The sequence below is a fragment of the Galeopterus variegatus genome, unplaced genomic scaffold (genome assembly GCF_000696425.1).
Source record: "Galeopterus variegatus unplaced genomic scaffold, G_variegatus-3.0.2 Scaffold12394, whole genome shotgun sequence".
Lineage (NCBI taxonomy): Eukaryota > Metazoa > Chordata > Mammalia > Dermoptera > Cynocephalidae > Galeopterus > Galeopterus variegatus.
Window position 1 is genome coordinate 13,272 of NW_007738505.1, and position 17,610 is coordinate 30,881.

Consider the following 17,610-nt stretch of genomic DNA (forward strand, 5'->3'; position numbering starts at 1 on the left):
TAACATAACTGCCTGTAGAAGTGTTAGTATTTCGTTAGGGTATTTCACATCTTTATTTCCAGAAGTCAGCGGTCCTCTTTCCTTCCAAATGGCCCCATGTGCATGCAAAATCATAAAGGGATACCTGGAATCGGTGTAAATGTTGACTCTCTTACCTTGAGATAATTCCAAAGCCTGGGCAAGTGCAATCAGTTCAGCTTTTTGGGCTGAAGTCCCAGCAGGGAGGGGAAAGGCTTCTAACACCTGATTAGCAGTGACAACAGCATAGCCTGCACAGCGTCGTCCGTCTTCCATAAAGCTGCTGCTGTCCGTGTATAGCTCCCAATCTGGATCCATCAGTGGCTGATCAGCCAGGTCTGGTCTACTAGAGTAAACTAAATCTAACACTTCAACACACTGATGCTGTAAAGGGAGCTCATCAGAAGAAGGCAGTAAGGTTGCTGGATTCAAAGAGGCAGTAACTAGTAGGCTAACGTTAGGATTATCAAGCAAGATTGCTTGATAATTTCCCATCCTTCCCGCTGTCAGCCAATATCCTCCCTTCCATTCCAGGAGGGTGAGCACTTGGTGAGGCACATAAACAGTAGTTGCCTGTCCCAAAGTACATTTCTCGGCTTCCTGGAGTATGTCACATGTTGCAGCCACTGCTCACATGGGGGCCATCCTTTTATAGTCTGATCTAACAGTTTGGAGAAGTAAGCAATAGGTTGTGGAATTTCTCCTACTGTTTGAATAAGGACTCCTAACCCCAGCCCCAGTCTCTCATGCACATATAACTTGAAAGGCTTTCTGGGGTTAGGAAGGCCTAGAGCTGGAGCTGACTGCAGTTTTTCTTTCAGTGTCTCAGAGGCTTGTTGACATTCCAAAGGCTAAACTGGGGGTTCAGAGTCCAGACCCTTTAAGGCTTCATATAGAGGCCTTACTATAAGTCCATAATTGGGGATCCAAATACGGCAAAATCCTGCCATGCCCCCAAATCCTCGCTATTGGCGTCGGCTGTTAAGAGTCTTGATGGCTGCTATGGCCTGTTTTCTCTCATTTAAAAGGCTTCTTTTTCCTTTTTGTAGTTGGAACCCCAAATAGGCAACATTTTCCTTGCAAATTTGGGCTTTCTGAGAAGATACTTTATATTCACACTTGGCAAGGTGGTTTAACACCTCTATAGTATTTTAAAAACATTTTTCGTAAGTGGGGCTGGCTAGCAGTATATCATCCACGTATTGTAGTAAAATCCCTTCATTGAGTTGTAAAGGCCTCAGGTCACGAGACAAACCTCACCAAGCAAGGTGGGAGAATTCTTAAATCCTTGTGGCAACACAGTCCAACAATATTGAAAAACTGCTTTTGTCTTTGGATCCTGCCATTCAAAGGCAAATAGCTGTTGGGACTTCTCATCTATAGGGATACAGAAAAAAGCATCCTTCAAGTCTGATACAGAGAACCAAACATAATCTCCAGGAATTGTGGTCAATAAGGTATATGCATTAGGAACAGTGCAGTGGATATCTTGTACAATTTCATTAATGGCCCGGAGATCTTGTACAAACCGATATTCTCCTGTATGTGATTTCTTTACTGGTAATATTGGAGTGTTGTAAGGAGATTGGCAGGGTCTAATTAGTCCGTATTTTAAACATTTCCATAAGATTGGGTGAATCCCCTCTAAAGCTTCTTTCCTCAACGGATCCTGTTTCTTTCTTTGTATGGGCGCCTTGGGCTTTAATTCAATGGATAGGGGTGGGACATTGATTGCATAGCCTGGGACCCCATCTGCCCAGACTTGCGTACTCACTTTCTCATAGATTTCAGGTGGAAATGAGTCCATGAGTGGATCTTCGGTTTGAGCAAATAGGATGTGAAGTCACAGAGCTTCCTCAGGAGGCACCTGTAGTTGAAACTGCTTATCTTCAGGGAAAATTGTTACTTGAGCATTTAATTTGCAAAGTAAATCATGACCCAGCAAAGGAATTGGGCATTCAGGCAGGTACAAGAAGCTGTGTCTTAAGGTTTTGTCCCCTAGATGGCACTCAAGAGGTTGCAAGAAGGTCTTTTGTTGGGGTTTGCCAGTTACTCCCATTATAGGCACAGATCGGTTAGAGTCCTTTGCCAGCCTAGTGTTTAACACAGAGAATATTGCCCCGTGTCAATTAGAAGATCAACTAACTGTTGATTCCCTACTGTCGATTGTACCCAGCGCTCCTGTGGGGAAACAGTGATGGGTTTGTTTAGATCGAGGGGAGCCCCTGGTCCTCTTCATTCCTCATCTGAGTCTCCTTTTTCCACCCTCTGTTTTTGTACTCTTTCCTTCTGTTTCTTTTCTTTTCCTCTCTCTAACTTCGGACATGAAATTCTACAATGGCCATCTTGTTTACAGTAAGCACATTGATTGGCCCCCAAACTTCTCCTGGGGTCCCTTTTATCATCTCTCTTCTTACAACCTGCTGTCTGCAAAAAGAGAGTGGCCTGCCGTTTTTTTTTTTTTAGCGTCTCTGGCATTGTAAACCTTGGCAATATCCACTACTATGGCAATATCCACCACTGATGACGTACTCATACCAACAGCGCCATCTAGCTTTTGCAGTTTCTTTCTAATGTCAGGGGCACTCTGTCCAATAAATGTTAGGTTGACCATCCTCAAATTTTCTGGGGCCTCTGGGTCCACATCAGAATACTTTCCATAGGCTTGATACACTCGTTCTAAAAACTGTGCAGCGTTTTCATTAGCCTCCTGACATAACTCCTGGATTTTGTTTAGGCTTATTAACTTTGGTACACCCTTCTTTAAGCCAGCTAATATGCATTGACGATAATGTACCAGTCTTGGCATTCCCCCATGATTGGGATCCCAATTAGGGTCTACCAAAGGCACAACAGTTGTTGGATCAGGGGTCCCATTAATATCTTCCTGATGTATTTGTTGAGCCTCTTCAGTATCCTTGTCAATAACTAGTCTCCTTTCATCAGCTATTAACAATGTATTTATTAGGGACTGGATATCAGCCCACGTGGGGCAGTGTGTATTGAACACACTAGTGAACAGCTCTGTCATTTTCTGTGGTTCGTCCCAATACGGAGGATTTGAGTTTTTCCAATTCATCAGATCTGACTTTGAGAACGGTGTATAAATCCAAAAATTACCAGCAGGTTGTCCCTGGTCATTTAGTCCTCCTGTGGGGAATTGCTTTAAAAGGAATTGTCCTGCTCCATATGAGCTTGCACCTGGACCAGTTGGGTGCCCTGGCGGGTCTTGGAAGGAGAGACTATTCCAGCTTCCTGACCATAACTCAGGGGAGCACTGGGGCCAGGCATCTCTCTGTCCTCATCTCCTGACAATGGTGGATCTGGAGGAGCGTTAAGGTTCCCTGGCCCCAGGGGGGCAGAATCAATTGGGGCAGGAGGAGGATTAAGGCTGGGATTTAAGGTTTCTAGTAAATGCTTGTCTTCAGTTTCTTTTTCCTCTGGGTTTTCTAGCTCTAAAACAGTTTTCTGAGGGTTCCTAACCTCTCTTTGGACCATGAGCTTATTTTCTTCTTTCTTAGCATCCTGATTGTGGAGAAGCATAAAGGCCTGGACATATGGGATCTCATCCCATTTTCCAGATCTCTGACAAAATAGTTCTAATTGTAAAATGTTATAGTAGTTCAGAGATCCATTCAAGGGCCAACGTTCTTCTGAGTCTAACACATACATTGGCCACACAGTATTACAATAATATTTTGTCATTTTCTTAGTCATGGGGGTGCAGCTGTATTCACCCCATTTTGCGGTTATGTGCCCAAGGGGACTCTGAGCAGGGACTGACACAGTACTTCCCATATCGAATCCCCCACACCATAGGTCTTTTAATTCAAGTCTGGTGCCAACCTTCAACTGGCCAATTCTTATGATTAGCTGGGACACAAACACTGCTGGGCTTTCCAAATTCAAATAATACACACAAAAGGCCAGAGCCCAACACTAAACACTAGTAGAAGAAGCAGAGGTAACACAAGACAACAAATGGGCAACTAACTGTAACTTGGTCACAGGACCCCAAAGTAGTAGCACAAAGAACAGGCAGAAATAGTTGCCACATATAGACAAAAACACTCAAACACATGCACACATACACATCCCAATGAGACATCTCAACAAACAAATTGGTCAGTCAAAATTCTAACTTGCCACATTCCACACCTATGGTACCAATCCCAACATTAATCCTAACAAATGGCATGGAATAGAGGGCATCTGTGGTGTGCACATCAACGACTCACCAGCCCAAGGATTTGTCAGTCCAACTACAAACTCTTCCTTCCTCACCAACCAGGTGAAAACTGGCAGCCAGCACCATGGTGGGGAGAACAGGAGAATCCTCAGGGTTAAAAGGACCCTGGTGGCTGCTTAGGAAAGTCCCAAAATCTCCATCGTAGGGCTTGCTTACCAAAGGCAACAAGGCAGGACAATCTTGACAGCCCAGGACAATCTCCGAAAACGTGACTGGGTTAGCCCGGTGTGCTTCCACAGCCAATTGCTCCAGCCGTTGGGATTCAGGAGAAAGTCCAGACCACAAAGGGGGCACTCCTGGCTTGACTCGCCAAATTTGTTACCAATGAACCAGGCTCAGTTTGCCCTCTCGCATTAAACAAATGACTCAAAAATCCAGACATTGGTGCAAGAATTAGAAGGTTTATTTAGATAACCAGCATCTGGGGGATGATTGGTCATTTGTTTAACGCGAGAGGGCAAACCGAACCTGGTCTGTTGGTAACAATTACCCCCAGCATAACCTGGCCTAGCCTGAATGACACTTCATTTCACAATGTGCAGTCCTGAACCATCTTCTTTATCTCTGTGATCTTTCCATATAAACTCATCTATTCTCATATCTTGACCAATGCCTCCAAACTCCCGCAGGCTCATCTACTTAGTTTTGAGCTCCGGATTTCTTTATTTAATGGCCTATTAATGCCTTTGCTTGATTATCTCATAGGAATTTCTAAACTAAAAAAATGAGATGATGCCTCCTGACTCTTAACTTTTTCCCACAAAACTGCTTCTTTTCCAGTCTTTGCCTAACTGTTTTGAAGCCCCTGCTGCTCAAGAAGTTGTTCAAGCCACAAATCCAGGAGTTATTCTTAATCTTTTGTCTCAGAACTCTTTATCTAGTCCATCATTAAATCTGAATGATGCTAAAATATATTTAAGATCAGTCTTCCCTCTCAAGCTCCCTGAGACTCCCTGTCCTTTCCACCTTCTCCTGTCATGTATAATAACCACTCGCTCTCCTTTTTTTTTGGTGGACCATAGGCACAATGCCTCCAAAACCACAGGGGATTCCTTTAATCATTAGAACAAGTATTCTTTTAAAATACAACCATTGAAAAGACAACACATTAACAAATGTATAAACACTGCAGCTGCTTAATTACAATTTACACTACTTAGTTTACTACCTATGCACTTCCAGTAATGGGAAACCTTCAAGGAGGGGGACAGGAGCCTCCCCTCACTTTCACAGTTGGACAGAGAAGTAGAGAATGGGACAGAATAAGAGAAACAGATGACCTGGTTTGTGCACCGCTCCTGAGAGAATCAAAGCAAACTCTATCTTCTAGCTCTCCTGAAGAAGGGTTTAAAGTGCTAGAAAGTTGGAAAACAAATTTGTGTTGTCAGTTGGGAGACAGAAGAATTGAAGAATGCTTTCTAGTTAGGATACCAGCCATGTAATAGCCCTTTAACTTGTGTTCCAACTTTAATCATTGCTTCCTTCAAATTCTCCCCATCTGGAATAATCATTCACAGTACTATACATAATGATTGTGTCACTTCTCCATTTAAGACTCCTTTAACAAATCCACAAAACACTAAAAATAAATTATAGCTCTTTAACACATCTGAAAGAACCTGGACGATTTGGTTCTGCCTACCTGTCTAGTATCATCTTACTCCACATCTACCTCCAACATTCTAAAAAGGTACCCATCTTTTTTCAGTGCCTTGAACAAGATTTTTCTCATCACTGGACCTCAAAACTATTTTGCATTTTCTTTTCTAGAATAGTCTATCTCTTCCTACCCATCCACCTTGCTAAATGGACTTTGATTTTCATTTTTTGTTATTGTCCCAGACAGACCTTCTAATAACCAAACTTTAGCAAGTGGACCCTCCTCCAAAATTATTCTCCTCTACCACTTTGTCATTTCTTTAATAATTCCTTTATAATTTGTAATTATACATTAATTTGTGTTCTGTCATTTGATTTCTTTCTCTCACCAGACAAAACTCAATGAGGTTGGGTTAAATGTGTGTTTCTTACTTGCATGTATGACAGTGCCTGGCATGTAAGTGAGTCAATAAAAGAATGAACAAGTTTCTATCGTGTACCTGGTGTGGTGTAAAGCATAAAACTTAGTGGTGATAAATCTGTCATATGATTGGCATGTGCACACAAATTCTTATCTCCGCGGAGCTGCCAGATACAAAATGGCAACATGAGAGTATTTTAATGAAAGGGTGAAGATGATATCAGAACTTGGTCTCTAGGGCAGACAGGGAGTGCCACTGAAGAAAGATTTTGGTTGAATCAAGAGAGGATTGGACTCCACCTGTAAAATTATGGAGTAGATAGTGTGCTAGTTTCCTAGGCTCCAACATTCTAGAATTCTATTTCCCAATTTTGCCCAGAACTAGCCCTGCAGGACAATTATTAACCTACCTCTCTCTTACTTAGGTGTGTAAAGAACACTTAACAATAAAGATACTATTGGTGCCAAGAATAGAGTATATGACAGCCATATGACCCATCCATATGTATGTGGTCCCACTACACCTACTGGCAGAGCATTTGTCAAATGCTCAGTCCACAGTGTGCTCAGTGCATCAAGCATGAATTACTCTAGAAAGAAGGAACAGGCCAAAAATAAAAATCTTTATTAAATAATTATTAAAACACCCAGGTAGACACATTCTCGCCTGTCGCACATGAGTATTTCTCACTTCTATTCAATGTAATTCAAGAGCAAGGGAAGAGGTCCATACAAATGCTCCATGACGCATGAAGATGTCTGCAAGGCTCATCTTCTTTGGCCACAGCACACACAGGAATAATTAGACATTTTTACTTATAATACTTTAGATGAATAATTATTAGATTCATTTAAAATGCCCATGTCTGTCTTCTCCCTATCTCACCTAACAATTTAACCAGTTGTTACTCTTCAATACATGTGTCACCACCCTGGCATTAGGGTCAAACTGAAACAGTGATGATCCACTGAAGAAATAGAAAAATCCTGTAAAAATAGACAAAAATGATGATGAGACATTCTTCAAATATATCAGTTTTGCGATATGCATAACAGAATAAGAGCGAGCTAATAATGGAGGGCATTTATTAAGTGGTTACTCTGTGCTAGGCACTGTGATAAGTGCTTTACACGACTTATCTCATCTCTCTTTACAAAAAAAGTGTGAGGTGTTATTTATGAGGACAAAACTGAAAATTAGCAAAGTTTTGCAATTCTCCCAAAGTAACATCTTTAATGAAAAATAGAGGGAAGATTCCATTTCCTCTGTCTGACTCTAAAGCCAGTGCTCCAAAAACATTAGAATATACTCTCTCTAAATAGATAACAATTCTATGATATTTTAAAATCTTAGTTTCTTTTCTTTTCTTCTCAACCTCTCCTCCCCCAGTAGGTCCTAAGTCACAGCTTGGGAGGCAATTGGACCCAAGAGAATCAGATAAATGATATAATGCATGAAAAGGTCCATTTCATGCTTTGCATACATCATAGTCAAGTCATTTTTAGCAACAAGATCATCAGCCCCATGAGCATTTTCGTTGTCAAGCCCTGGCAGCTCCCTTCAAAATTCCTTTAGAGTAAGCAAACACAAGTTTGGTTTTCCTGTGTACTCATTGCCAGGAATCAAATCGTGTCTATTTTGAGCATAGAGGGGACTACTGTTTATTTACAAATGACTAATGTAGGCAATTGAAGTCTGCAACAGAGAGCCAGAGAAAGCCCCCTGGGATGAGATAGAGGAGAGAGACAACCAGCCATTAGTACACCTGGCTCATACTTGGTTCTATTTTTATACCAACATGAGCCAGAGAAAGCCCCCTGGGATGAGATAGAGGAGAGAGACAACCAGCCATTAGTACACCTCGCTCATACTTGGTTCTATTTTTATATCAACAGAGACCTCAAAGATAATGGCTTCAGTGAGAGGAAGTATCCATTGATTTTGTGTGCAGGTATGAAACAGAGACTTGAAAGTTAGTCAAGAAATACAAAATTTAAACCCAATTTGCGTAAATCAGAAAGTTAAAAATTTCAGGTATTTGGAGGATATAAGACTGAATGATTTGAAAACTGTTTTGATTCTACACTTCATTTGATACCATAAAATGCCCAGAAATGCCCCCGTTGAAAATGAAATGAAAGTCCTCTTACCAAATGCCTGTAATGCAGCATCAACTTTTGGCTTAACTCCTGGAAAGTCATCAGCTATTAGTCTGGGGAAGCCTTGCTCCATGGACTTTCTATTTTCATCAAATCTGCACCAAATGGAAGAAATACAGTTCAATATTGTGTGAAGGTCCTGTTACACACAGCTGTATGATGTGATGTTAATGTTCTAGTGTGGAATCCTAGATAAACTTTTGAAGTTGTGCAGAGAAGTATTAAACATTTTTAGGGCTACAATGGTATGTGACTTTCCTGGGCTTATAAGCTTAGCACAGAAAACAGCATTTTTCACAGAAACAATGACACCATGCTATTCTGCAGAGGTTCCACATGTATGTCTGGGGTGAATTTTCTAAGTCTGGACATGTAGAAACCAAGTACTTTTCTGCCACAAATACATGAGGACTGCATACATGTAAGATGCAAATTGAATTAAATCATTTAGCTACCAAAAAACTTCTGGTTCTCTCTCTGGGACCCTGGAGACTTTGTCTCTACAGCCTGCCACACCTGGGCTTCCTATGGCAGCCACATGGTGACTGGCAATGGGAAGAGAAGTAAATGTGCCTTTGGATCTCAGATGGCCTCTCATGATGTCTTTTGGTGTCTGGGTAAATGGCCCAGTGATCACCATTCTGATGCCTTTGTATTGGGGAAGTTGAACGACTATAAGCTGACTTTCTTATAATCACAGAAAATTTGAAGTGAGAGGAAGTTAGAGGATGGGGGTAGGAGATATCCTTAAAGAAAGAAAATAATTTTCCTAATTAGGCTCCATACAAAGGCATCCCTATTCATCTTACCTCCAGTATTTGTCCTCTACAAAGAAGTATGTTTTCTTCTTTTCTTTATCAGAGAAGGCTGCATCAATTTTCCTTATGGTTGGAGGGAAACCTAGGGTATGGATGCTTCTTGGATAACCTGCTTGTACCTCAGTTCCTCTGATGGCCCAGAACATATTTCCTATTGAAAAAATAAACCAAAGAAATTTTGAATGAAGCCATTTGGTTTTAGAAATAGTGCATCGTTGTGGTAAACAGGAAGTCTTGCTTTTAATTCCACTAATCAAGTGCCCAGATCATAGCTGGTATTTAATAAATATTCCCTAAATGAGTAAATAAATGAATGAACAAAAAACCTAGCAGATAACTCTGGGTCACTGCCCTTTCTTTGTCTTACATTTATCATCTATAAATTATAGTGATTAGTTCTAGTTATCTCTTATAATTGCTGTTGACTTCTTAATCTAAATTTCTAACCTAGCCCTCTCCCAAGGTTCACATCAATAGGTCAAGTTGCTTATCGGATACTTCCTCTTAGATATCTCATAGTCACCAAGTCCAATCTGTACTTCTTATGAATGTTATAGGAATCTACTCAATTCCCTAATTCTAGGGAATTAGGAAAATGGACTCATTTCAGTCTCTCAAGCCTTAATCCCTTCCTCACACCACTGGCAGAGTAACTAATGTAAAATGCCAATCCACCCCACATGTATGTATAATAAATTATCTAAACAAAAAAAAAATAATAATAATTAAAAAATTAAAAATGTGCAAGACTAAGCTACAGTTTGTAGCAATTCACACTGAGGCTAGAAAACCACTACAAATGTAAGGAAGTGATTACTTAGAGGTTGAGATCATAGTTCTGAGGACATAAGGATTGTAATTGGAATGAGACACATGGATGAGTTTCTGGGGTTGCAACCAAAGTTCTGTCTGTTTATCTGGGTGGTGGTGGCAAATGTGGTAACCTTATAATAATTTATTAAACTGTATATATATTTGGTGTGGTGTTTCTATATCCATATTTTATATTAAAATAAAATAATTAAAATCTTTGAAAAAAGGAAAAATACTTTAAGAAAATAGTAAAATGCCCAGCTGTTGTGTATCACTCTTGCTTCATCTGAACTCAATGACTTGTACCTGTCTGAGCAGGTCTAGATATACTCTTATTTTCTCATGAACAGTTCCTTCTGCATCAAAGACCCTTACACTTTCTACACACCCCGCCATCTCTATACAGCAAAGTTCTCCTAAAAACTCATCCTAAACATTGCCTCCTCCCAGGGATCTTTGCTGAACCCTGAGTATGGGTCAGGTGCTTTTCCTCTGTGCTCCCATGGTACCCTGTCTTCTCTCAATCCCAGCACTTGGTACACTGATGGCTTCATCTCTGCTGCCCCTTTAGAACATAAGCCCCTTTTAGTTCTGGCCTCCACTAATGAGCATGGTGCCCAGCACAGTGCAAGTGATAAATAAATGTTAGATAAATGAATGGATAATAGCAATACTTCAGAGTTATATAACCCTTAACAATTTCCAACACAATTTTACATTATTTCATTTAAGCTTTACAAAAATGATATTCTCAGGGGCTGGCCCGGTGGCGCACTGGAGAGTGCGCCGCTTGGGAGTGTGGCGGCGCTCCCACCGAGGGTTCGGATCCCATGTGGAGACTGGTTCCCGCTCACTGGCTGAGCGCGGTGCGGGCGCAACACCGAGGGTTGCGATTCCGTTGCCGGTCCCCAGTACAGGCGCGACACCGAGGGTTGCGATCCCGTTACCAGTCAGTAAAAAAGACAAAAAGGAAAAAAAATGATATTCTCAGAAATAAATATATTTTTAAAAATGCCTATAGAGTTTGACATTTAAAAATATTCCTAAATAACTTGAGTCAAAGGAAAAAAATAAAACTGGAAATTAAAAAACATATAAAAGTGAACAAAATGAAAATACTGTATATCAAAATTTGTGAGATAAAGGGGAAAAAAGGGTTACTTATAGGCATAAGTGCTCATATTAGAAAAGAAAAAAAGGTTGCAAGTTAATAAGGTAAATATCAAACTTAGGAAGTTATAAAAACAATAACAGAATAAATTTTTAAAAATGAGAGCAATAATAAAAATATGGACAGAAACTGTAGGCATAAGTGCTCATATTAGAAAAGAAAAAAAGGTTGCAAGTTAATAAGGTAAATATCAATCTTAGGAAGTTATAAAAACAATAACAGAATAAATTTTTAAAAATGAGAGCAATAATAAAAATATGGACAGAAACTGATTAAATAGGAAATTAAAATACAACAGAGAGGGTCAACAAAGACAAAAGTCAGTTATCTTCAGTAAAATTATTAAATATCCCATGAGGTTGATGAAGAAAAGAGAGAAAAGCAAAAAGATTCAATACTAGGAATGAAAAAGGGGAACCAAGTTTTAGCAATAATTAAAATGAAAATAAAATAATACTCTGAAAACTTTATACCAATTGATTTGATATCAGAAAACATTGGCAGATTCTTAGAAAAATATGTTAAGAAAACCGATTCAAGAAGTAATAGAAGCTCAAATAGCATATTACCAACAAAACAAATGGAAATGGTAGTTTAAAAATCGGACCAAGGAGCCCCAGGCCTGGATAATGCCATTAGTTAATTTATCCATGCCTACACTGGGACGACAATATCTCACCTTTTAAAGCTTTATAACACAGGGCTTTTCTCCTCGTCTGATTACTCCCAGGAGTATCCTGGCTATTTGTGGCCTTTGATCTTCCATATAAATTAGGGAACTAAATTGTTAAGTCCATGAAAAATCTTTTGGCATTTGAATTGAAAATGTCTTGTATCTATAGATAGATTGGCATTTTTACTATATTGAATTTTTCTGTCCATGAATATGGAATATCATCTATTTATTTAGGAAGCATCATTCGATGCTTTTTAAAGAGTTTATACATATCTTATAGAAATTCTTTATACAAATCTTATTAAAGCATTAACACTAAGTCTTGCAGTAATAAACCATTCAAAATTTAATGTAATGGAGAAAATGCGTGTCGATAAAGTTTTTGCAATATGATTTATTCCAAGTTAAGTTCTTGTATAGTACTTACCCTTAAAAATAAAAACAGTATCCTTGCTCTTAACTTCATATGCAGCATCCAAATTTGATGGAAGAGAGGGCCAAAATGCAGAAATCAAATTCAACTCAGGCTCAGGGTTCCAGTGGGATCTGCGCCAAAAATATCTGAAATATATAAGAATTATTTGCTATTGTCTTTCTCCTTTGGATATATGAAAAAAAGAAACATGTGTTTATCCTCTTTCAATCAATGCTAATTCACCTGTTTGCAGAAGTCTGTATTGCACTATTCTCCCGCATGTGATTTCAGGGTAATGAAATCTAGGGCAGGGATTGTAACCAGTTCCAGTATAATTATTTAGCTTGGTTCCATTCTAAAAGTCTGTAAACAGTATGTATATTATGCACCTATTAATATTTTCTGAAAATATTATGTACCTATTTATGCTTGTGTGTGAATAGGACATCTTTGTAAATATACAAAGGAAATTGATAGCAGTAGTTGTACATATTGGGGAAACTAGGGGACTGTAGGTCAGAGATGGGACAGAGATTTTTCTTTTAACTCTACATCTTTTGGTACTGTTTGAATATTGCGTCATAACCATATATCACTTTTTCTAAAGTTAATTAATTTAAACAGTAGCATTTTTTAGCAAAGTAAGGTTACTGCCCTGCTTCTAAAGCTCCACCAGTGCTTTCTGAGGAAGTTCCATCATTTGTGATATTTAAAAAGTGAACACAATAGATAAAACCCCTTGCCTTCACTGAATTTGCATTCTCATGACCTAGAATCATCCTTTGTAAGACTGTAAAATAAATAATCTGGACAAGTCTAAGGATGTGTTAAAAATGTGACAAGAAACATGTCTGAGTGATTTCAAAATGTAGAGAAACTATTTCATTTAAAAATCTCTATCAAGTTTCTGGTTTTTTCCCTAAGCATTGCAGATCAAAAGAATAGATAGGAAAATATACTTTTCCAATCTGACCTGTCTTTAAAGAGCAGCGTTTCTCCCCTCAGAGTGCTGACTGCATCGAAGGACAGAGCAGGATCACACATGGTGGGGGTCCCAGGTTCTGGAGGGACAGATTCCGTGGGCACCACAGGGTCATCAGAGGAGGCAGGGGGAGGTCCTAAAGGGAACAGATTTGGAGATGCAAACATTAGCAGAAATGTGAGGTGGCTGTCAATCTATATGCTTTCCAACATTCCCAAGGTGTTTTGTGATCAAACATTATGTAGCATATTAAAGCTTTCCTGAAGATCATCATTGCACAGCTGCAATGCCTAACATCCCCAGTGTCACTCACCGTAGAGGGACTGGATGCCGTTCACATCATCTTGAGAAAGGCGGAATCGGCTCAGATCTGTGACTGAGTTGTAGAGTGGGTACATCAAAGCTTCAGTGTTGGCTGAGTGGTGAAGACCCAGGGAGTGGCCAAGTTCATGAGCAGCAACAAGGAATAAATTGGTCCCTATTTAAGAAATCATAAATGTTCAGAGTCTAACAGCCATTTATTCCATAAATACACATACAGAACACATGCCAGCAACATACAGGCCATGCTTGGGATCACACAATATCTTTTCCTTATTTGTGCATTGGTTCATTGATTGGCATATTCCATACTCCATAGAAATTCATATATTGTGTAAGGTTGATTTGAAGTCAATATATTGACAGTTTTTTACCGTATGCCTCCCTAGTTCTCTCCTTGGTCAGAAAAAAATATGTCACGATTCCTCAACTGACAGTGATAAACATTGCTTCTGAAAGATATTTCTTTGTAGGTACTAAGACTAATAGAACATCAATAAATATAGCTCTTCAATGTCTAAAAATAAAAAGTTAGTCATTGTTCAAGTTTAGTAACATACACCAATTGCAACCTCAGTTGAAATTAATCAGAGTATTTACGTTATTCTTCAAACTCTTAAGCAACAAAACTCTGGTTATTTCCTGTGGGAATCTGGCCTGATTTGTTCTTCTTACTGTTTATTATAATAAAATAATTTTTGGTTGTCAGAAATCTTCTCAGTAATAGGTGCCATTGGATATGCACAGTCTTCAGTTTAAAACAGAAACACACCCAATAACAGTTTTCTGTAGCACAAACACAGCTGGAGTCAGCTTTTCTTTATATTGCAAAAATAGTTTTATTGAGATTAGTAGTAGAAATTATTTAACTAAGGCTCCAAGCAATTATGCAGAAAATAATAGTTGTTCAAATAAAACTAGATCATTTCATGCAGCACAAACTTCAGGTTTGTACCCTCACTAAAGACGCTTTTTGCATTTACTTAAGATTCCAACCAATCTCAGAAATAGTGATTGTTTCAACAGTGTGTTTTCAAACTTCAGAAGTCAGTTTATTTTGGTCACTGTTCGTTTTAACTAACTTAGAAAAAAAAGGCTCCTGAACTAGAGACAGTGTCTATTTTTTTTTTATTTGTAGCAATTTCCTTTAGTTCCTGGCATTTTCTTCTGATCTTTACTTTTAAGAAAAAAAGGAGGCAAGCGGAAAAAAGAGAAAAAAACACAAGGGCACATTTTAGGATCCAAACAAATTCTACAGAATTCATTCTACCCTAGTCATCTACAGTTAAAGAGACGAAAAACATTATTAATTATGCTGGTCCTAAGACCTCTACAAGATCCTGAGCTGTGTGGAAAGAAGACTGAATGGTGCTCACTTGATGGGGGCCAAGAAGGAAATAGAGATATTTTCTAAAATTCTTCAATGATTGAAATGACGAGTACTTCTGGTTACCACTTAGATAATCAGAAATTTCAGTTATTAGGATTTTTTTTTACTGCTCATTTTAGATAATCAAATTATTCTTGGGTGTGTTTAGACATTATTCCTGAAATTATCCAGAGATCTTATGACTCACCTGATGTATCCTCTGTCCATTTTTCATCATCATCAAAGTGAACATCTCCATAAAACCCAGGCCCAGGTGGATAGGCATGAGCCAGGGTGTAACCTGGTCCATCAAAAGGGTAAAAGTCTCCATGCTCTGACAGAGAAAAAAATAATGCAAATAGAAGTTTTCAGAATTTCTTTTACTCTTTTCCAATAAGACAACACCAGATGCGATGGTCTAAATGTTGGTGTCTCCCCCAAAAGCTGAAACTTAATACCCAATTCACATAGTATTAAGAGATGCAGATTTTAGGAGGTGATTAAAACTTTAAGAGGATTAGTGCCCTTCCTGGCCCTTCCACTTTGTTAGGACACAGAGGTTGTCATCTCTGAGGTAGGCTCTTACCATAGACTGAATCTGCCAACACTTTGATCTTGGACTTCTTAACCTCCAGAACTATCAGCAATATATTTTTGCTGTTTATAAATTACCCAGTATAAGGTATTTTGGCTTAGCAGCCTGAAAGGACTAAAGCACCAGATAAATGGATATTTTATTTTGTTACCTTTAACTGCAAAAGAGATCATTATGTCAGCCTCTCCTTCATACATCCTAGAGAAGGTGAGTGGGGTCACCTCCTCCCAGACTTTCAGAGCTTTCTTAATAGCTGAATCAACAGCATCTCTTGGCAAGTCTGGTGTATAATTCACAATCCTGTATGAGAAAAATTGAAGAGATATTATTTTCTCCTGCCATACTAACTCATAAAATTTCAATAGTATGTGAAACCTTTTTGGAACCATTACCTGTAAGTAAGGTGAGTGTTTTTCCACTTCGGCGTGTCAGGAAAGGTACTGAAGTGACCAACGTCAGGAACTCCACACCTGGACTTATGCATCACCTCCAGGGTGCTGGAGTCCACCTTTCCTGTCACCTCCAATCCGAGGAACTTCTGCATTTCTTGGATTTTTTTAACAACAGGACCATTGTCATTTCTTCTAAGAAGTTGTTTCCTGTCTTTTGTGAGATTGTAGTACTTTTCTAGATATTGCTAATGGAATAATATTTAGGTCATTTTTATGAGTTTTAGCAATTTACTCAAATTTTACAATCTATTTTAATTTTTCTCTATTTTTTTAAGACAAAAGTAGGTTTCACACAATTTGATTTTTCATTGACTCCTCATTTTATTATCTTTGCACAAATTTTAAAATTTCAGTGCAATTTAGTTTGCTAGTTGAGTAAGAAATTTGAAATTGAAAATTCACAAATATGTACAATCAACTATGCTTCAATAAAAAAAGAAAGGAAGAAAAGAAAATTCAGGTCTAGTATGTTTTTTTTTTTTTTTAAAAAGAACCCCTCCTTTAACATAATTGTATGGATACTTTGAGTGAATATATCTAACTTTTTCCATTTTCCATCATTAAAAAAATTCTTTTGTCCAAACATGGCAAATAAATATTATCTGAAGATTAAAATTAGCATGGTCCCTCTTTCCAATTATTTTCATTAAAGAAATCCTTTTTTTGGAAAGAAAAATAAAAGTTAACTTAAAATCAAACATTAATACAACTGGAAGAAATTATATTAAATCATCTTCACAGATGATTGCAACCTTTACCCTGTATACATAACAAAGAACAGGTATTCAATAAACATTAATCAACTGCGTAAAAATGATAAAATGAAAGATACTCTCCTTGAAATCAAATAGGCATTCTTCAAAATGTGCCTAGATAGCTGCTTTTTTCCCTCTTTCCAATTATTTTCATTAAAGAAATCCTTTTTTTGGAAAGAAAAATAAAAGTTAATATAAAATCAAACATTAATACAACTGGAAGAAATTATATTAAATCATCTTCACAGATGATTGCAACCTTTACCATGTATACATAACAAAGAACAGGTATTCAGTAAACATTAATCAACTGCGTAAAAATGATAAAATGAAAGATACTCTCCTTGAAATCAAATAGGCATTCTTCAAAATGTGCCTAGATAGCTGCTTATTTTTTGCATAATACTTTCACTTAAAAACTGCTCTTATTATGTCATTCTCATGCATAAAATCTTTTAGTGGCTCTCTGCTTCCTACTGAATTACTTTGTCGGGATTCTAGGGCCTTCTACAATCTGACTTCAACCTGCCTACTCAGTCTCCTTGCCCACTGACCCGCCTCAGTAAAGAAATTCGAAAGCCAGAGAAGTTTCATATATTTTCTACTTGTTCTCTTCATTTATCCCCAGAGCAGCTGCCACTATTTTATTGTAACATTGAGTAATTATATCCACTACCTGTGCCTTTCTTTCCTTCCCTGTTAACATGAAGAGAGTTTCCACCTCCAGCATTTTGGTCTTATGCTACATTTTCTGGCACAGTAACTTCTAATCGAATCATTCTGCTTTGTGCTGGAA

General features: G+C 38.3%; 1 protein-coding gene across 1 annotated transcript in view; it reads right to left on the reverse strand.

Moving 5' to 3' along the window:
- Positions 1-6,885: 6,885 nt before the first annotated feature.
- Positions 6,886-17,610, reverse strand: part of MMP10 (matrix metallopeptidase 10 (stromelysin 2)) — an 11,182-nt gene continuing 457 nt past the window's right edge. Inside the window, exons 2-10 of the mRNA XM_008563021.1 lie at positions 16,000-16,244; positions 15,759-15,907; positions 15,221-15,346; positions 13,636-13,800; positions 13,314-13,458; positions 12,353-12,486; positions 9,257-9,416; positions 8,439-8,542; positions 6,886-7,274 (exon numbers count right to left, since the gene is read on the reverse strand). Of these exons, the coding sequence (XP_008561243.1) occupies positions 7,174-7,274; positions 8,439-8,542; positions 9,257-9,416; positions 12,353-12,486; positions 13,314-13,458; positions 13,636-13,800; positions 15,221-15,346; positions 15,759-15,907; positions 16,000-16,244 (1,329 nt within the window). The 3' untranslated portion in view covers positions 6,886-7,173. The remainder of the gene's footprint in view (positions 7,275-8,438; positions 8,543-9,256; positions 9,417-12,352; positions 12,487-13,313; positions 13,459-13,635; positions 13,801-15,220; positions 15,347-15,758; positions 15,908-15,999; positions 16,245-17,610) is intronic.